The 21,592-nt window shown below is 31.5% G+C and overlaps 1 protein-coding gene across 3 annotated transcripts; it reads right to left on the bottom strand.

Moving 5' to 3' along the window:
• Positions 1–7,958: 7,958 nt before the first annotated feature.
• On the bottom strand, positions 7,959–21,212 carry LOC145318099 (uncharacterized). 3 transcript variants are annotated; one of them, XM_080159448.1, is made up of 15 exons: positions 20,184–21,212; positions 19,819–19,918; positions 18,961–19,034; positions 18,346–18,447; positions 17,561–17,718; positions 16,286–16,456; positions 15,172–15,219; positions 14,623–14,703; positions 13,355–14,260; positions 11,013–11,096; positions 10,601–10,682; positions 9,925–10,036; positions 9,398–9,527; positions 9,100–9,170; positions 7,959–8,554 (listed from the first exon to the last, which is right to left on the bottom strand). In XM_080159448.1, the coding sequence occupies exons 1-15, from the start codon at positions 20,987–20,989 to the stop codon at positions 8,462–8,464; spliced, it is 3,018 nt and encodes a 1,005-aa protein (XP_080015574.1). In that variant the 5' UTR covers positions 20,990–21,212; the 3' UTR covers positions 7,959–8,461. The 3 variants fall into 3 exon arrangements, with proteins under 3 accessions (XP_080015574.1, XP_080015573.1, XP_080015575.1); XM_080159447.1 differs by having other exon boundaries at positions 9,922–10,036; positions 18,346–18,445; positions 18,962–19,034; positions 20,184–21,211; XM_080159449.1 differs by lacking the exon at positions 13,355–14,260 and having other exon boundaries at positions 9,922–10,036; positions 20,184–21,203.
• Between the last annotated feature and the right edge of the window lie 380 nt (positions 21,213–21,592).

Here is a 21,592-nt window from a genome sequence, read left to right as displayed (position 1 = left end):
ACAGTATAATAACAAGGTTAATAATATCCACATAAGACAAAAAAAGTTAATATACGTGTCAAAGGACTAAATAATCTCTCTCGAGGTGATATTAGATAGCCTTTGCAAATATCATAGAAAAATAAGCTAAAAGGTAGTGTGAATCTTTTTATTAAAACGAGAAAGTAAACATTTTATAAGGGTATATTACAGGGATATGAATAGAGAAAGGATTTGCAGACGGAAATGGTAGGATGATTGTGTGAGTGTGTGTGAGTTCATATTAATGTTTAAAATACTTATAATTAAGTAAAGAATGGAGAATTGATTAATCTAAGGCTTGTAAAACAGACAACATAGAGGTTTTACATTCTTAGGTGGCAAGAACGACAAAGTAGTCTATTACATGTTATATCTATTCTTGAGAGAATACATTTTTTAAGCTGCTTCTTAAATTGATTTAGGTTTAAGGCATTTTTTATATTGTCACGGTCATTAAAACTATTCCATGTATTAGGTAGAGAACAAAGAGGAAGCCTCTCTACTAAGTTGATTCTGGAAAAAGGAACAGTGAGATTATTATTGTTCCTCAAATTATAGTTACCATTTAATTCCCCCCTTCTTGGCCACATATTATTAAAAGACCTGGGCAACAAGTTATTTATGTACTCATAAATAAATTTTAATTTAAAATAAAGTGATAAAGATTCAAAGGGTAAAATATTGAGCTCTTTAAATAAAGGTCGAGAATGACTATAATAAGTTGCTTGCTTAATACATCTTACAGCCATTTTTTGTTTTGTTATGATACCAGTAAGATTTGAATGTGATGCACACGAATAAATAAGGATTCCATAAACCAAATGACAATGAACAAGGATGACAACATCCATAAAAGCGAAGCTCTGAAATGGTAGGACAAACGAACATTAACACTTGTATAATGTCAGAACTGAATAATCAGAATGCGAAAGAGTCAAAGCAAAATTGTAAGTAAATTTGTTGAAAAACTGATTGATACAGGAAAATGATTACGGACATACTTACATTTTTAGGACTTGATTATAGAGTTTCTTCGCTTATAATATTGTACTTTGTTGTCCAAGGAATCAATACACCAAAAATCAGACCAATCGGATAATTAGGTCACATACAAATTTGTTGTTAAAAATGTAAAAAAAAACATGTTTAAAATGAACGTACGGACATTCTGGTAATGATTATAGAGTTGCTACGCTTTCTAATTCGTACCTTACTATTACAGGAATCACCATGCAAAATTTGAAATCGATAGGACAATTCTAACATGCCTAAATTAACGAAAAAAGCTATTTAAAAAGTAAAAAAATCAACATTTTTAAAATGGACGTACGGACATTTTGGTAATGATTATAGAGTTGCTACGCTTTCTAAATCGTACCTAACTACTAAAGGAATCACCATGCAAAATTTGAAATCGATAGGACAATTCTAACATATCTAAATTAACGAAAAAAGCTATCCGTGACGGACGGACGGACGTACGGACGGACGGACGTACGGACGGACCGACCCTAATTATAGAAAAGCTTCGCTTTTAAAAATAGAGAAATACAGAGCCTTGAGGGCTTTTTCAGTAAGTAGACTTTGGCATTTTCGTAGACAAAATAATGATTTAGAGAGTTTTTTGTTCAACTCATTTATATGAACTTTGAAATTCAAGGCTGGGTCCAGAAAAATACCTAAAAATTTTATAGCTGGAATATCACTTTCATGGTTGACAAAGTCAATTCTATGTCTAAGTAAAGGGTTAGGGTAAAGGGTATTTGGTTCATTATCATCAAAATAGAGATTGATTTCATTCCAAGGAATAAGAGAGGGGGTAGGATAAAATATAGTGAATTTTGTTTTGTTGGGATGTAATGACATTTGATTAGCCCTAAACCACTGGGAAATATTTTTGAGTTCTGCATTAACAAATTCAACAAGCTCATTCAGGTTTTTACCAGATGCTAATATAGTGGTGTCATCACAGAAGAGAAGGACTTTTAAAAGTGTTGTTTTAGGCAAGTCATTAAAAAATATAAGAAACAAAATAGGACCTAATATGCTACCTTGGGGCACTCCACTATCTATCTCTAATGGATCAGAATCAAAAAGGCCAAATTTAACAAATTGATTTCTACCTGTTAAATATGATTCAAACCAATTGAGCATATTGCCATGGATGCCAAATTTACGTAACTTCATTAGAAGAGTATTTTTGGGAACACAGTCAAAGGCTTTACGAATGTCACAAAAGATTCCAATTGTATACTCCTTGTTATTCATAGCTTTACTAACGTGATTAAGTAGGTGAATCATGGGATGAAATGTTGAGTTATTTGGCTGGAATCCAAATTGTAGTTCATCAATAAGATTATTTTCAGAAAGATATGCTTGCAAGTTAATAGCAATAAACTTTTCTAGAATTTTTGAAAATATAAGAAGTAGAGAAATTGGCCTGTAATCATTAAGATTGAAAGGGTCTCCGCCCTTTTTGAAGACAGCAGTTACTTTTGCAATTTTAAATTGGTCAGGTACCGAACCAAGTTCAATTGATTTATTGAAAATATGGCATAAAGGATCTAAAATATAATGGACGACTTTTTTTAATAAGAATGATGAGATTCCAAGGTTGTCACAAGATTTTTTTATCTCAAAGTTATTAACAATTTCGGTTATATTTGCAGGTGTGATTGGGGGAATATTAAAAAGATTGCCAGATTCTTCAAGATAAGAATCAGGTGGTCTGTCAGTAGGTGGTATAGTCTGTCGAATATTAAGAGCAATACTAGAGAAATGCCTATTAAATGCCTGTCCTATGTTCTTTTCACCAAGAATGTCATTACCTTCAACAATAATTTTATCAGTTGTAAATTTTCTTTTTGAGTTCAAACCAGCTGCATCTTTAATAATTTGCCAACTCTTTTTAAGATTGTTTTGGTTGGAGACAAGAAGATTACTGTAATATAACTTTTTTGCAGTTTTTAAAACTTTGTTATAAATATTTTTATATTTAGTATACAATTCCGTATTCTCAGTTGTTGGAACTTTTGCTAATCTAGATTGTAATTCAAATTTCTTATTCCTAGACCTTAATATACCGTTGGTCATCCATTTTTGAATGAAGTGGTAATTTTTATTAAATCTGATTTCTTTAACAGGAAAGTTTTTCTCAAAAGAAGATTGAAATAAGTTTTGGAAAATAGCATAGCTTTCTGTAGGGTTATTTTTTTCAAAGACTTCATTAAAAGACAAATTACTTAAGTCATCTTTAAAGCTTTCAATATTATTGTCAGAAAAGACTCTGGTGGAAATTACTTTTGGGCTTGGCTTGTGTTTATTAGTGCTAATAAAATGAAAAGTTGAAAAGTGATCACTCAAATAGGTGGTTATTATTCCGGCAACCATTTGATCCTTAATATCATTTGTCCATATGTGGTCAATAAGTGTAGCTGTATTATTATGGGCTGACACTCTAGTAGGATTAGAGATCAGCTGCAGGAAGCCAGCGCTGAAGAGCATGCTGACGAAATCAGCTGTATAGTTATGTACATTGTAAGATAATAAATCTAGATTAAAATCTCCACAGAGAATAGCTTTACATTTTCTCTCATTAATAGAATCTAAAATACCTTGAAAATGTTCCAAAAAAAGCTCAATTTGCATATTAGGTGTGAGATTGTTTACACCAGTGCTAGGAGATCTGTAAAAATTACCAATAACAAGTTTTTTCTTGTTGTTAAATTCTAATTCAATAAATAAGCTTTCAATAATTTTTTCATGAAAAATGGAGTACTCATTTAGAACAGAGAAATTTAAAGATTTGTTAATATAATATGCTACCCCTCCACCAACGAAAGTTGATCTTGTTTTAAATACAATCGGATGATACAAAGATATTTCAAAAATGGATGGAATGACAATGGAGTAACATTCTTGTATACAAATGATGTCAAAAATAACCCCTTTTTCTTTCCAAAAATAAATTAAATCAGAAAGGCTAGAAAATTTAGCATTTATGGATTGTAAATTTATACTTAAAATAGAAATGTTTTTAGAGTTATTAAATTTTTCACAAAATTGATCAGGAGAATAATATGAACTATCTAAATCAATTTCTTTATAAATATCAAAATCTTCGTTGTCATCATATAACAATCTATGAAAATTGTTGTTACTTAAATTGTCTGTTCCAAGCCTATGGAATGTTTCATTCATTTATATTAGATCTAATAGTAGGAGAGAATAATAATCCCACACACACACATACGTGGTAAAGTATACAGGTAAAATGAAGGGGGAAAGAGTAATCAAAAAGGGAAAAGGGGCGGGAGAAGGAGGGAGGAAGGAAATAGTATATACATGTGAGAAAAAAAAGGGTTGAATTTATCATTTACGGCTAAGAAATTATAGAAGTTTAGGGTGTCCGACAATTTTTTAAAACAAGTGATAAGGTTAAGTTATTAAATCAGATTTACTTTAATTGAAGAATGTAGAGGAATTAAATTGTTTCATGAATAAAAAAGTAAAATTAAAAACTACATGAGGTAGATTTTAAGATTAAAATGAAATTAATTCTTTCTATGAATCAGCATTAAAACGAGAACGAGCAAGATCATTATCATTTGGCAATAAACCTGTAGTTTTCACAACTTCACCTTTAGGAGCTCCATTACTCACATCTTGCCTCTTGCCAGCCCTGATTTTCATTTAGAGAATTGATGCTGGCAGCTCCAGGACCATCTGAAGACTTCTGACTCCCATGGGCTCCACGAACTTTCATAGCAGGCTGACCACCACGTCCACCAGGCTGCCCCCCACGTCCAGCAGGCTGCCCCCCACGTCCAACAGGCTGCCCCCCACGTCCACCAATCTGACTGCCACGCCCTCCAGATTCTCTACCTTCTCTGCCTGGACCTTTTGATCTCAATTGGCGATTGTTAGAGGGAAGATCTCTCCGTCCGTACATCCATTTTATTTATTTTATTCTGATTATTCAGTTTAGACACTATACAAGTGTTATTGTCCGTTTGTCCTACCGTTTCAGTGCTTCGCTTTTATGGATGTTGCCATCCTTGTTCTGTTTGATATTTTTTTTTTTGTATAATAAATGTTGGCACGTCCAAATCTATTTTCTAAGCTAGATTTTATTGATGTTATCATCTTTGTGGGAAAAACTCTTCTAATTTCCTAGTTTACTTGAGTTAATCAAGAAATCTAAAACATCGACCTAGGCCATTATTTCATGTGTCCTTTATCATATTACCAATTGACACGGAATTAATTTTACTAGTTGGGAAAGTGATTTAGTATAAGCTATAATTATGATTCTGGTATGCACTGGTCTTAACAAGTAATATACGCATGACATCGGTATTAATATCTCTTATACAACTATAATTAAATATATAAAAACAAGGATGAAAACCTCCATAAAAGTATATATCAGCATTTAAGACAGACAGACAAACGAGTTTCAACAAATATCATTGGTCCTAGTTGTCCTAAGAATCGTCGTTTCCAAAATTCAAGTATAATAAAAAATATTCATATTAAAGTACGACATTCTGATAATAAATAAATAGTTTCTACGCTTCCTAGATTGTGCAAGGTTTGAACTCGATAGAATGATCCGAACTAACACGTCATTTGTAAACATATCATCATAGTTGAAAAGACGTACTGAAAGTACATCATATCTGTTGAAAATGTTTGCTTTTGATGGATATATTGAATATACACTGTACAAACAAACCTCTGAATACCTCGCTGTGTATATAGGGTTGGAAAATATAACAGAGCAATGCACTTGACTCTGACCTTCAAAACAGAGGCGAGACAGAACTGACAGGGTGGGGAATTTACCAGGGAGGGAGAGGACAACCACAGTTTAATCATTATACAACCCCTTTTTTTCGCCCCCTCCCCCTTAACTCGAATTATATAGAAGCTATAAAAATCAGAATCAAATATATACATAATACATATATATTTATTGGAATTTCTTCCTATCCCTGTATCACACGAAATTTATTCCTATAAAGGTTGTTCATTATTACGTACTCACAAAACAGACAATTTTTAAAATCAAATATTTAGTTGCAGCACTTTAAAAAAAGTTATATAATAAATATTTGTAATCATCTCCTTATTAGATATACCCTTATACCAAAACTATATACAAGTATAAGTACACCGACTTACCAAAATAAAATCAAATAAGATAAATCAAAAAAATTGACCATTTTCATAAAAAAATTTAACGCCATTCAAAAATAACTCGGGTGACTTTTTTTATTAAAAATTATTTAAAACATGCTTAAACTTTCAAGATTTTAAAAAAATTGCTAAAAAGGGTGACAACTGTTTAATATTACACTGTTTTCTCTAGTATCCTTCACATAGCTTTCTAGTTATTTTATCATTTTAAACATTTCATTTATTCCCTTGAAATTAATTTTGAAGAACACAAATATGCAGGAAGAGAGGGGAAACTCACGTAAATATTTATGTATATGTACAAATATCTCAAGAGTAAGGATATTATCTTAAGGATCTAAAGTGATAAGACTTGACAATGGACGTTAAAATAATGTACATCTACAATGATGGTAAAAAAAATTACCTTTTATGTAGATTAAAGTTATTAGTTGGAAATAAAAGGTGAGACACTGCAATTTATACCATCAATCAAGTTTTCATTGAGTACCTAACACTTTTAAAATTTGCTAATTAGAGAACTTAATATTAAACTTTGGTTACCAGTAAAATTCACTGTCCAATGGCCTCTCTTTCCCTTGAGTAACAGAAATATTTTCAAAAATCATCACCCACTTGAAAAAGAAAAGTTATAAAAAAATTCCCTGGAAATATATTACATATTTGAATCTTGCATATAATTATTTAAATTAGTTTTTGCTTTTCAGGAAATATAACAGTGGTCATACCCTGATTTTATATTTTTCCCCTAACTGTTTGAACACTTCCATTCACGAAAGCCCCCATCCTACCCCCATTACGCCTTCATAAAAGAAATAAAACATATTGTCATTGATATAGAATAAAAAAATTTAAATTAGTATTATAGTCAAGATTAAATATGGAAAAAAGTTCAACCTTTCTCAAGGGGTTCTGTCCCTCTGGAGTGTAGGGTAGTAAAAACACGTGAGAGGTGTCACATGTATAGTAGCTGCGCTACTTATCATTGCTGTTCCACTAATCATCTATTTCTTGCTGATAAAGACGATGTAATATGCAGTATTTATAATGTATTAATTGTATAATTTTCAGATATGTAATTATTACTAGCGTTGCTGCTCTATAATATTTCTGTACTTCTGTTCTTTCGGTTTTTTCTTTCTTTTCATCTCCAAATTTTATTTGTTATGATTAAGTTAAGCATGTGAATTAATACGTAAATAAATAAATTTTTAAAAACAGGTTTACCTCTATTTTTAAACTGAAATGTATAACAGTCTATTGTATTTTATTTTTCTTGTAACAAAGTTTTGATGCTGATACTCGTGTAGATAATTATCCTTGTAATTGTTAATCATGATTATCTTGAGATTTATTTTGCAAATCCTTTATTCAAATAATTAATATTAAGTAATTTATTATTTATTTATTTATAATTCTGCTGATTAATATTTGATATTAATTCAAATGGGGGAATTAAGAATCTTTAGAACATATTGCTATAACGTAGTTGTTAGCAATATGTAGCCATATCAGAAACATCCACCAATCGATCTTAAACTTGGCATGATGACTCCTGTAACAATGAGTTACAATTTAAAAAGCGTAACATCCATATGACATAAGCTTTCTATGATGTTCGGGCAGTATGCTATAAACAACAATGAGACTTTTATTAATGACAGACTAGGTTAGTTATGGAGTATCTTTAATTCTTAAGAGAAACTTTTATATGTATAATGTAATTCATAACACTATTTAGTTGGTAATTATTTATTTATCCAAATATATATTCCTTAAATATTAATAGCTTTATTTACATATATTTTGCATCGAAAACAAATAATGATAGTAGGGGAGAAATAATTATAATACATAAATATGTGTGCAATTTATTACTTTAAATGGTAGAAATAATAAAACACATTTTCAAAAAAGTTTCCTAACAATAATGCATATAAAATGTTTGCCTTAAAAAAAGACATTCTAAGTTTATAATAATTTTATTTATGTAAAAACAATAATAATTTTTTTTTATTTAGAAGAGCTAAAAATTATTATTTGGTGCTTCAATAAATACTTTCAACTTTTTAAAAAGCCGCAAAATAGTGAAATCTTTAATTACATTACGGCATAAAAAGTTGGCTTTCTTCAACAAGTGTAAATTTAAGTTTTAAGAAGATTAGATAGAAAAACTTCTTAAATAGTTAAAAATCCAACTTTGAAATGCAGTTTAAAATATTGTATTTTATAAATACATTTAATTAGAAATCTTGACACCAGTAAAATGAATTTTCTTTTTAGCATCAGAATTAAGGTGAGCTTTATCTTCCACAGTAACCTCTATATACACCTAAATATATATATAATATAATATAATCATTCCATGTATTGGTAACAAATTATATTTTGTTGACATTGAGCAAAGGAAAAATCTGAATTTTGCCAATATTTCAACTGCACTGATAAAAAAGCGGTGTTTCAAATTTTTTATTTTTTCTTGATTGATAATTTTCATAGCTTTTCATAGTTTAAAAGATTTTTATTTAAGGAAAAGAATGTCTTCCGCAGATAGTAAAATTAAAAATTACAATATTAATTCCATTTTTGTTGGCCCCTATAAATCATTTTATTTTTTTGTGGAAGCTTTTCTATAATTGGCTGCAATACATGATCTTTCAGTATGGTTTAAAACCGATTTTAAACCAGCGGAAATGTATCACATACGGGGTCACACTGGAAATGGTAATGTTTTTTGCCTAATAAATAAAAGTTTTTGCTCCTTATTAATTTTTCAAATAACAATCGATTGCAAAGAATCAGGAATAAAAAAATAACTAAAAAATAACAGACCAAAAGTGACCTTTTAGTATAATTTCCCAAATATGTTCCACTTACTTGATCACCAGGGTTTATCTCTTCAAATACTATCATACTTGATGTTGTATGTAGCTCATCTGTTGAACTTCCTAGAATTGAAAATAATTAAAATACGATGGTGCTTTCCCTTAAGGTGTCTGGTGACCACAAAAACCAACCCTCTAATTTTTAATTAAAAAAAAAATAACTAGGGGGGAATGGGGGAAGTTGTTTTAGTTTAAGCGTAAATCTTGCAGGGTGCTCAAGCCTCAGCTTACGACTATCGGGTTATAATTGACGGTGATAAACTCATGTAAAAAGTAAAATTTAAAGTTACCTTCATCATCTAATCCAAAGAAACTTCTAGCTTTACCAACCATACTTTTCTCATTGAGTTTAGCAGTAGATCTTCCAATAACAACAGGTATACCATCATGAAGTCTTCGCAATATCAGATCTGCGTGCACCTAAACATTATATATTAATCATGAATAAGTTTTACTTAGGCACGTGCACAGGTATTCGCTAGGAGCTCGAAGCTATAGTAGAAAGAGGGTAAACGGAAAGCTTGATAACAATTTCCCTTCATTTGTAAGGTTATGACGTTCGGAGGGAGGGGGGGAGGTCTTTTATATCATTTTGTATATTAGTTCGTTTAGATTCTAATTTTTTTTATGTTTTTAAAATATATGTGGAAAATGGGCAAAACCCTATAAAACTAGGCAAACATTAATGTTAGGGTTAGGATTTCATAGATACTTAGAAACCCCTAACTCATAGGCCAGGCTAACATAAGGAACTTTCTAGAGTAAGGCCCAATGTATTAGTTGGTGATTATAAAAAAATGAAAAAAAAACTTACAACCTCGCCTCCGAGAGCAACAAAAAGAGCAGAGAAAGTGAACTGATACATGCCCTTCTCTCTGCCAGTGAATGTGCCAGCCGCAGCCTCCATGTCAGGGGTGGCGATACTGCATCTAAAAAGTTATCAAATATTTAGTAGATCAAAATTTTAAAACTATGACCCCCACGACTGTAACGTACTGCATCTGTTCGTTATCGTTGTCGTCATGGGTTCAAATCTCGGTCCAATAGCGCCATTACTATAGGATTTTACCAACTGCTGATTTTTCAGATGCACAACATTAATAGAAAGATAACGGGGTATACTTTGGCAAAAAACAGGCACAACTCTATGTTGTTATCAAATATCCCATAAGGTAATTTTATAAAATGTCAGTCTGATTAAACAACATAAAAATTTAGAAGAACAAAGCAACTACACAATAGAAACGCTGTCTATTTCTTAAATTTCTTCATCTCATAAATGGATATAGAATATGTGGGTATTGTAAGAGATTCTCGCATACCCTGATAAATGTTTTACCAGCTGGCTAATATAACGATACCCTTTATGACTTTACACCATCCAATTCCCTGGCCATATTGACTAATATCTAAGGACTATATTAGGAACCTAAATTGCAACCTAATATAGAAAAGAACCGGTCATTAAAATACAAATGCCTGTTTTGAAATACCTGTCATAAGTGACTGTTGCACGTTTACTAAATCCTGGCAGCAGGGATGAGGTACGGTGACATGCAAATACAGGGGGCTTCTCTAAAATATATTTCAAAATAAATTGATGCACAGTTATAGAAATAGGAAACACAATTCTATGATTATTCGATTCATATTTATTTCTTCAGACAAAACCTCCCAAAGTAGAGTCAAAAGAATTAAAAAACTAAAATTCTCCTGATATTATGACAAAAAAGAATATAAAGCAACAAGTTTTCATTTGGTGCCAACCACCGATCCGATTGAGCTTATTAGACAAAAATTGAAGTCATGGGGTGGTGTTTTGACTATTATACTTTTCCCCCCTCCTTCCTCGAATACAAGGCCCTTATGCTAGAGATGAAACCTCAAATTGATAAATAATTTTACCTAATTTTTGCACTCTCTCTGTAAGATTGTTTATTTTGTCCAATAATATCTCAACATCTGATTTCCCATTTGATGTAGTAGATTCTAAATAAATCATTGGAAATTATTAAAATTAAAATTTCTAACTTAATAACAATCAGTATGCATAAAAGATAACTGGTATCACGGTATCATATTTGAAATTTTCAATATCCCCAAATTAATTAAGGGCCGTTTATTCTCCCCCCGATCCCGTTAAAAATAAATATGTTAAGGAAGCACAGTTTCATTGAACAGATAAAACAAATTGAAAATAAGATGTGGGGGGGGGGGGGTTTCTTCACTACGCGGGGTCCTATCCCTGCGGGGCTTCAACTGCTTTGACCTAACTCTGCTGGGTACACTTTACTTATATAATCTAACCTGACCAAAAGTAAAACACAAACACAATAAAACCTTCCCTTTTTATTTTCAATTTATTTAAAATCAAGGTACAGAGTTTTTTTTAAACTCGACAAGACTCTATAAGGGAAACCATCAAAGAGACTGATCAATAGTAATTCAATAGCATGCTCTGAAATAAGTTTAAGACAAAGGTCGTGCAATCAAAAAGTAAATTGTCTCTTGGATAGTGCTCTTAATAATAAACAATATAATAAGGACCGAACTTGCCTATCATATGAATTTTAAATGGGTTAACTTTTTAAATGTCCCACTTAGAACATAGTGGAAAATTCATTAATTTCCATGAATGTAATTTGACCTCTATCTAATATCTGAAAAAAATGTGTTGATTTCTAGAAATTTTGATATGACTGATAACACCATAAGAAAAAAATTTGAACACTTTAAATTTGATGCATCAAAATTGAAGTTATCAAACGTGCATAGATAAAAAAAAAAATATATTGTTTCTATCCAAAATTTTAATTGTATATTTGATTTAATTCAATTATATTACTTTACATACGAATACGTGCGTCCCAAACATATAAGGTAATCTTAGAGGAAAGAACACATCAAAGTTTAGTTTTATAGAAAGAATAAGAAATATTGTGTAATGCATCCATTTTAGAGAGAGAGAGAGAAAGAGAGTGAGAGTGAGAGAGAGAGAGAGAGAGAGAGAGAGAGAGAGAGAGAGAGAGAGAGAGAGAGAGAGAGAGAGAGAGAGAGAGAGAGAGAGAGAGAGAGAGAGAGAGAGAGAGAGAGAGAGAGAGAGAGAGAGAGAGAGAGAGAGAGAGAAGGGTTTAGACAAGAAAAAATAGTGAATGTGATAAACAAAATTATGACTTCTATATTTATAAATCCTATTTTGGGTAATGCATCCATTTGAGAGAGAGCTGAGAAAGAGAGAGAGAGTGAGAGAGAGAGAGAGAGAGAGAGAGAGAGAGAGAGAGAGAGAGAGAGAGAGAGAGAGAGAGAGAGAGAGAGAGAGAGAGAGAGAGAGAGAGAGAGAGAGAGAGAGAGAGAGAGAGAGAGAGAGAAAGGGAAGGGTTTAGACAAGAAAAAATAGTGAATGTGATCAACAAAATTATGACTTCTATATTTATAAATCCTATTTGGGTAATAGTGTAGACATTTCTAATATGTGCAATCTAATTATGATTTTATGAACCATACCCTAGTATATAAAACAAGGAGCATCTCTGACAATTACAACAAAATCATTTGTTTCAGACGAATATAAAAAAATTAATACTTGATTCAAAAGAGTTGGGGGTACACTAATTGCTTGTTAATTTTGGAATAGACAAACAAGCAGACATCTAACTCCTTTAATACAAGATAAAAAAATCAAACTATAATGCAGCACTATTTGAAACTATCTTATTAAAAGAAGCAGCTTATTGTGTCTATAAAAAATAACGTCATACAATACAAATGATAGATCAATATACATTTCAATTGACCAATGGTAAAAATGTAAACTAGCCTATCATTGGTCATTTGTATTGTACGACGTCTTGTTTTAAATGCGCTATAAGCTGCTTCTCTTACAATACACCAAGCTTCAAACCAGAGGTGAATTAAAAAACTTTTGCCTCACTAAAATCAGTGAGGCTCGCTAAAAAATTAGAGGATAATTTTGCCTCACTAAAATTTAATTAGGGCAAACTGATTTTTGTGGGACAAAAGTTTTTTAAGAATTCACCTCAGGCATCAAACACAAAGTTAATGCTTATGTAATTATCAAGTCATTTCATAGTGATTTGACTGCAGAAATAGAAATAAAAAATATGTAGCAAAAGAAGCGTAAATAATGTATTTGCCTTTTGTTGCCAAAGTACTATGAAATGAAATGGTGATTAAGTTTAAGGTTATTATACAGTATAATAACTTCTAAAAAAAACTTTGAAACAAACCTGTGAAACCAGTTGATTGGGATGAAGTTACCAACTGTGTATATGAAGGTAGGTTGGGAGATTCGGGCACTAAAATATTTCTAGATTCATCAACATACAAATCTGAGTAATACGAATATTCATCATCATCTGTAACATCATCAAAACTAACTTCATGATACTTTGGTACAATTTTTGTGGTAGATTTTTCTGTATTTACATCCCTGCCTTCATTGTCTACATCTAAAATGTTTGTAGAGAGGCCAAAATTATTTTCTATTAAAATGTTAGTAGATTGTCCGGAGTTATTTGAACTGCCACCATTAGTTGATTTGCCAGATTTTTTTGATGCAACTGGAGGACCATTCAAGTCCATCTCAGCTTGTCCCATACCTCCCCCAGATCTGACAGATTCGTCTGGCAAGGTTTGCCCTCCTCTGCTTGGAATTGATTCTTGGTCAGTAAAAACAGATTCTATAGTGGTAAATTTTTCATTTACAGTTTGTTTTGATTTATTTTCAGGTTTAACTTTCTCTGTTCTAGTATTTTCTAAATAGTCATAGGAAACATTTGTACCATTAGGAATATTATTCAATATTCTTGTTTCAATTGGCACACCTTTCTTGTCACTCGGGGTGGTAACCTTTAATTGCTCAGTTCTATTTCTAAATATTAATGTTCTTAAAGTTGTAAACTCTTTAATTGAATAACTAGAGGTTGCTGTCCTAGTTGATTGAGTTGTCACATTATCTGCAGTGGAAGATCTTTGTTCATCATTATCCATCTTATTAATCTTGTTATACCTCTTTCCTTCTCCCATCACACTGATGGAATTTGATACAATGACAACATCGCTGGGGGGAAGGAGATGCAACTTTGAGGAATTCAGAGACTGGGAACGTTGTCCGCGAAGTCCAAGCGGAATATCTGAAAAACTATGGGTCAAAAAAGATGAAAAACTTTGAAAACAAAAAAATCATTAAAATCTTAGAACATTTTCATCTTTTTTTGAAAGCTACATTATTTCTATTAAAAATCCAAACACAAGAAGAAATTCAAAATTGTATAACTCATGCCAAAAATCTAAAAGTAAACATGCATTAATACGGTATTGTATGAAGAAAAAAATCAATTCACATTCCAAATCACATAAATAGGCACACTTTTTTTCTAATTCGAAAAAAGGAATCAAAATGTCGTTTTACACAATTATGTTGTTGAAATAATTTGTGTATATTTAATCTGAGATGTTTTTTTTCCAAGTCTAACAACAACAAAAAAAACTTTACCTGTTTCCCCAAAGCCAACAGGATCTTGATTTGCGCCCGAAGGTAAAGCTTTTCCTTGTACTGTTTGATTCATACCAAGGTCTAAAATAAAAAATAGGTTGTTTATTGTCTAGGAAATTTTTTTTAAAGCCTTTCATTAAAAACCCTTGCACTTTAAAATGTGCATAAATATTGTATTGTTTAGGTATATGCTGCTTCTCTTTTTCTAGAGATCTTACAATTTACATTGTGGTTAAAAAATCTCTAAAACTTTCTATGAGAAATAATTTTATTTTTTTATTAATAAAGTAGTGATTTTTATTTTTCAGCGAATTTTAATATTTTAACATTTAAATAGCTTCGTTACTACAAAACATAAATGTCTATTTATTTATGTTTAGCATTCTTTGTAGCAACTAAAGATAGTGGTTCAAAAGGAAATTTTGAAATCATTTTAAAAGCTATATCCTATGAAGTACCTCAGCTGTTTAATTTAGACATTACGCTTCAACATATTTGTAATCCATAATACATAAGTATAATACACTAAAACTGTTTTATTTACAATACCTGAAATATTTGCCGCCCTTAACGGCTGTTGTTGACCATATCTGACTCCTAGATTAAAGGAAAGTAATTATGTGTTAAAAGATTAGTAATATCAGGAAAAGTATCATTTAGAATTAATAAAAGAAGGTTAAAGAATGGATCAATTAAATTGAAGCCTAAATAATTTAGGGATTGATAAAGCTCTTATTTACCTATCTTCCATATTTTTTATAACTGGAAAGACAGGTAAAATATTTCTAACTTATTTGCAGAGCTAAAATAAAGTAATAATTTAAAAAATCAGGTATTAATGACGAATAACTGTACATATTTAGTCTCTTTTTTTTCTGTAAATTTGCATAAGAATTAAAACATAATATACATTTTGATAATAAGAAAGATAATTTCACATGATAAGTAGTTGGAAACCATTTGTTAAAACCATTAATTTTCCCACGTCAAATACTTTACTAATGTCAAATTAACATTAAATCATTTATTTTATTCTATATTTTATAATCTAAACACAAGAAGAAATTCAAAATTGTGTCTTAACTTATGCCAAAAAATCTTAAATTATACACGCATTAAAAATACGGTATTATGAATACTTACAGATTAAAAAATAACGTATGTAATATATAATTATTTAGCTTTTTATACTCCTTTTATAAAGCATTAATGAGAAAAAATTTTTATTGTCCAGTAAGTTTCTAATTTAAGTGAATCTTAATAAGAATATTCATATATTTTTTTTATTAAACACAAGCGAACATACTCTCTACTTTTACAATACACTAACAGCTACGCTCCTAGATGCCTCTAGAGACACTTAAGGTGTGGGTTGGGGAATGTCAACCTCCCTAGTTTAATTTCTATGACTAAAAAGAAAAGTAAAAAAACCCTACTTTTTTTAATGGGGGGGGTGTATCTTTTTTATCTAAGGGTGAATTCACTAAGGAGGTAGTGGTACCTTCCCTAAAATTAGTCTTAAACCATCCTAGGACCTAGGAAAAGCTTCATTGTAAAGGAGAACCAGATCGCTTTAGCGAGTTAGCGAGATCCTTCGAAACAAACAGACAGACAGACTCAGACACATCCTGTTGATTTTATTTAAAAGAATTGGTTTACTCACCATTTTGATGCTTGATAAGTGCCACAACTAGACAAATAGTGAAAATATCCACTGCCAGGAGGAGCAGGGTTGTGTAGCAGGATGTCGTCTTCCTGTGAGAGCATTCCTGACACGGTGCCACTTTCACAGATTTATCTGACGGACCCCAACTCTCACTCAAATCTGATCGCACTGAAGATATATTTAATCAGATTTTAATATTCAACTATTATTTAAAATGTAATGTTTGTTGATGTAAAATTAAAAATAAATTTAAGGCTCGGTGGGGCAAATAAATATTTCAATCTAGAAAAAACGTTTCTGGAGATGGAATGTAGGAATATATATTTTTAAAGCGTTCATTTCTTTTGAAATGATTAACATAACATTTCTGAAAATGTATAAATTACATACAAATGGTCCGTCGAGTGGCTCGTGCATTTTAAGTACAACATTTAAATCAGTTTAGTAAAAGTTGTCTGGGTCAATAAAACAGAATTTTATTTTATAATTTTTCATTTTACTATACACGGAAATATGTCTATAATACGATACGATGATTTCTTTTTTAGTATTTTGTTAGGATAAAAACTGATTTAGAAAGATAATGTTTTGTGTAAAATTGAACAATGAGACAAAACAAACACTGCGGTAGTTTCATATCAAAATAATTTTTACAAGTCTCAACATATCCCCCAAGGAACAGAAACTCTTTATGACGCAATCAAAACTTTCTTAGACAGGTAGAAGTCAAATAAAGGCAGACATACATAGTGTTCTTGATTTTTATCTTTGAATATATTTATTCATGTTTTATGAATTGGACAATGAATTGTTCACTTGATTCTTTATTTGTTTGATAAATGCTAATATTTCATGTTTAAGCACTTTTGTAATTTAGATCTGTGTGTTATTAAATAACGCACTTATTCATTTATTCCTATAAAACTTTATATTTAACTCCAGTCAGTTAAAAGTTTATAATACTGACCCAAATATTTCCTAGGCCTGTATATTGAGAATGATCGTATTATGATGTTTGTCTTCATATTTTATTTACAAAACTTCTTAAGAGATTTGCAGTTTATTTGGTATAGATATTTGCTAAGACTGTATTCTTTTTTTTCCCTTATTTATTATCATTGACTACATTTCCAGGGAGGGGAAAAAGTATAGAAATAGCTTTGAACTTGTCCTGAACTAACGAACAGCTTCGAGATCTTTTGGGACACACAAATATACACCCAACAAATATTTATAATATATTTACTATTTCTAAAAAAAAATATAACTTACTACTTCCACTAAGTGTGGCTGGTTGTCTGTTTCTGTTTGACTTGTTTAGAAATTTGTTCTTGAGAATAGAACCAAATGATTTATTCCTATTCTTGAGGCCTGACCTTCCTCTATGGTCAGGGTCTGTAAATTCTGTTCTACAACTTAGTGTTGGGGACCTTAAAAAAAGTTTCTAGTGATCAACTTTTAATTTCTGAATTTTAATTATGCCGCTAATAAAATAAACTAATGACGTGACTCCTTGTCTTATGACATCCAATAATACACCAGATGAATTTCAGACACGTGATTGGTAAATTTAAGCGGTAAATTAAAAAAAGAGTAGGAATTAAAAATATTTGCATGACATTTTTTAGACATGTCCATGAAAGAAAATTGTATAACCAACAAGTGAAATAAATCTTAAATAATATTTGGGGGGCAAATGGAGAGGTCGTCAATCTTACTACATTTTGCTAACCAACAACGACAGCTGAAAACCACATATAGGTTTCGTGTTTTTTTTCAAATTAATTTCGTTATTGGAATTAGCTGCATAAACTGGCATCTAGAACATAAAAATGACTTAAGAGATATAGTTAAAAACTTAAACAGGGCCCATACAGCTTTCATAAGATTGGCAACTTAATTGATTTAGTTGTTGGCAAGGCCAAAATAACCTTACTTCTTTAGGGTTTGATCAGGGATCAAAAGTTCTTTGAATGCATTTAGGAAATATCAAAATACTTCATGATTCAAATTAGACAAAGAGACATCCTGTTACTTATATATAATGATTATCATACCTGGTGTGTTCTCGTTGGCTTCTGGCGGAATGTACCGGATCCCCCAGGTCAATACACTCCAGACCTGGAGATGGTTCACCCGGATGTCTCATACTTCCTGCTAAGTTAGTATTATTATAAAAATGGATATCCTATAATATAAAGTTTAGTAATTTTTTGTTTTTTTTGAAGCTAATTGCAATTTGAATTATAAATATATTGGGGTGGCTTAAAGTTATTTTCCTGATCTCTCAATTTACCCCTAGAGGCCAGAGGCGAAGAAACTCTACACTTTATATTGATATTAAGCAGTTGGATAAGTTACATTGTTCTCTCAAAGAGAATGGGGTTCTGCCTTCACTTTTGCAAATTTTCACGTCTGCAAATTATTCGGATAATTTCAAAAGAAGTGGTAAATGTTTAGAATAAAGGGGAAAAGGCAGTTTATCATGTGCAAAAATGAATACCCGCAATTGATTTGCGCATCAGGCAAAAAATGCCTTTTAATTTTATATTTATATATTTTTACTTAGTTATAGCAATTGATTCGTGCTCATACTCGTCTAGCTATAATTAGGAGTGAAGAATTACATATTTTTGTTGCTTTAAAAATGTCCATATTATTAATAATTTCCTGATAATTTGCCAAGATTAAGGTCCTGACGCCTGCTGTTGTTTGTTCCTCCGTTGCTGGACATATTGATCTCAACCTTAATAAATAATCATTTGTACCATTATTATTATAAAATATCGGAATTATTCTGCGAACTCTATTTTAATTAATGCATTAATCCTAAATAATTTTAGTTATATTGATCAATTTTTTGACATGAAATAATTTATTCTTAAAAATGTATTTTTAAAAGCAAAGCTTTTCTATAATTAGGGTCGGTCCGTATGTCCGTCACAGAGGGATATCTTTTTCATTAATTTAGGCATGTTAGAATTGTCCTATCGAATCAAACTTTGTATGATGATCCTTCAGTAGTTAGGTACGATTTAGAAAGTGTAGCAACTCTTTAACCATTACAAGAATGTTCGTACGTCCATTTTAAACATGTTGACTTTTTTACTTTTTGAACAACAAATTTTTATTTGATCTAATCATCCGATTTATCTGATTTTTTGTATGTTGATTTCTGGGACAACAAAGTATAATGTTATAAGCGAAGCAACTCTATTATCAAGTCGTAAATTTGTAAGTATGTCCATAAACATTATCCTGTATCAAGCAGTTTTTCAACAAATTTACTTACATTTGCTTCGACTCTTATACATTTATATTGTGATTATTCAGTTCTGACACTATATAAGTGTTAATGTCCGTTTGTCCTAGTGCTTCGCTTTTATGGATGTTGTCATCCTTGTTTTTCATTTTTATAACCATCTTGTTCAAAAGCAATTTATAGTCAGAAATATGGGGGAATATCTTATCTAGGCTGGAAAAAATAGAATCCTAGTGACTTAACATATTACCACAGAATAGAAAATTACCTGTCCAGAAGACACAGAAAACTTTGGTGTTCTAGCTGTAGCCCCTATAAAAGAATCCTCTGCATTATTCATCTTGGTCATACGCTCAAAATACTCCTTTAATTTAATATCCTTTACAATATATCTAATAAAAACTTTTGGAACTTAGGGATTTGTTCTTAAGTGTAAAATTTTCATTTTTTAAGACAGCAAATATTAACACAAAAAAAGTTGTAGACCATTTTGACTATAATTGTATTGACCCTGCTTTTATTATGAGCATGTTTTTTTTTGCAATAGAGGCGAGTTGTTTAAAATAATTAGAAGTACTAATCTATTACTTATCTAAGTGATGTGTTATTTCAAATGGATAATTAAATTCCTTTTCTGTCTCATCATCGCCAATATCAAGTTCTGGGATCTGATCCACAGTGGCACAATCCTTCCGAAAAATCCGCGGATCGTACAAAACCTTTGATTTGGTTATGGCATCTCCAGAAGGGAGACCAACAGACTGGGATAAATCCAGCTTCACAGTCTTGAAGAAAGTTTCAGGTAAACTTTGACTAAATGTGTCGACACTGCGCTCAACTTTCAGCAGACTCATCTTCTTGCTTTCCTGTGGGGAATATCTTTTGTCATTGGGCGAGGATATTGATGATTGATAGCCAAGATCTTCCATAGAATTAATATACTGTCCATTTTGATAAACCTTTACTGTTGAGCTGCCCACCCTCCCTGAACTGTCTGTTGAGTCAGAGGCTGGAGATTTTATTATAGCAGTTCTTGCTGATAATGTACTGGCGCTTGTGCCACGAGAGGGTGATGAAGGCGGGCTGCTTTCATCCTCAAAATCTGTGTCTTCTGTTAGAATTGATCCGGTATCCGTATATTTCCTGTTCCTTTCTTCTTTCCCTTTTACTTGTGTTTCATTATAGAATATCTTGTGCGTTCCATCATTGATTAGGGTATCAGGTTCGTTTACAAGACCGTTGCGTTTATCCGCCGCCCCATACCTCTCCTGGAACTCATCAACTTTGGTTAACGAAGGAGCTGAAGTAATATCTCTATCCTGCAAGGACAGTGCCTGGCGTAATTTTGCAAGTTTAGCCCGCCGCTCAGCGGCCAAACTATGACCCTTATTTTCACTGCTATTGATACCACTGTTCTTGTTGCTGCTGTTAGATTGCATGTCTGTGCACTAATTTTCAACCCGGCAAACACATTTTTATCTGTATCTTTTCAAAACAAAGTTTGATTTGTTGAACAGAGGGCCGAGGAAAGAAAACTTGAATTAGTTTTGCACATACAAACACACACACAGCCAAGGATCAGAAACCTGGGTCAGCTAATTAAACTTAAGAATTGGTTGCAGGGAAACCATGACTAACTGTAGAAGTTGAGTATGTAAACTTTTTAATTTACATCATTTCTATGACAACAATACCATTACCTGACCCCCCCCCCCCTACCCCACCCCACCAATTCCAGGTGTAATTTCTCTCCAAACTGCCTTAACAAGGAAACAAGCCATGAATTGAATAGGGTGTTTTTACAAATTGGAAAACAGCATCTATAAAGTTTTCGAAAACTATTTTCATATTTTAATTACAATATGAATACCTACATTAGTATTATTATAGCAATTTTAAAACTTTTTGGATCCTTAGAATTGATCCCTATTTAGATATACCTATATTTTTTGGTTATAAATGTGTCACGACGTCATGGAAAGTCTGAAATATCTACGCACTGAAATATTTGCTTTATCGCCCAAAAGTATGGGAAAGCCATG

Source organism: Acartia tonsa, chromosome 4 (assembly GCF_053477335.1).
Source record: "Acartia tonsa isolate MP-2025a chromosome 4, ASM5347733v1, whole genome shotgun sequence".
NCBI lineage: Eukaryota > Metazoa > Arthropoda > Copepoda > Calanoida > Acartiidae > Acartia > Acartia tonsa.
Note: the sequence above shows the minus strand (reverse complement) of the source record. Positions and strands in the feature narration are given on the sequence as shown.

Coding starts and splice junctions, on each gene's coding strand:
- LOC145318099 (XM_080159448.1), bottom strand. CDS start 20,989: ATGCAATCTAACAGCAGCAACAAGAACAGTGGTATCAATAGCAGTGAA. Junction 19,035..19,818: donor TTTCTGTGTCTTCTGGACAG/GTAATTTTCTAT, acceptor TTATTTATTAAG/GTTGAGATCAATATGTCCAG. Junction 18,448..18,960: donor CTTAATCTTGGCAAATTATC/AGGAAATTATTA, acceptor TAATACTAACTT/AGCAGGAAGTATGAGACATC.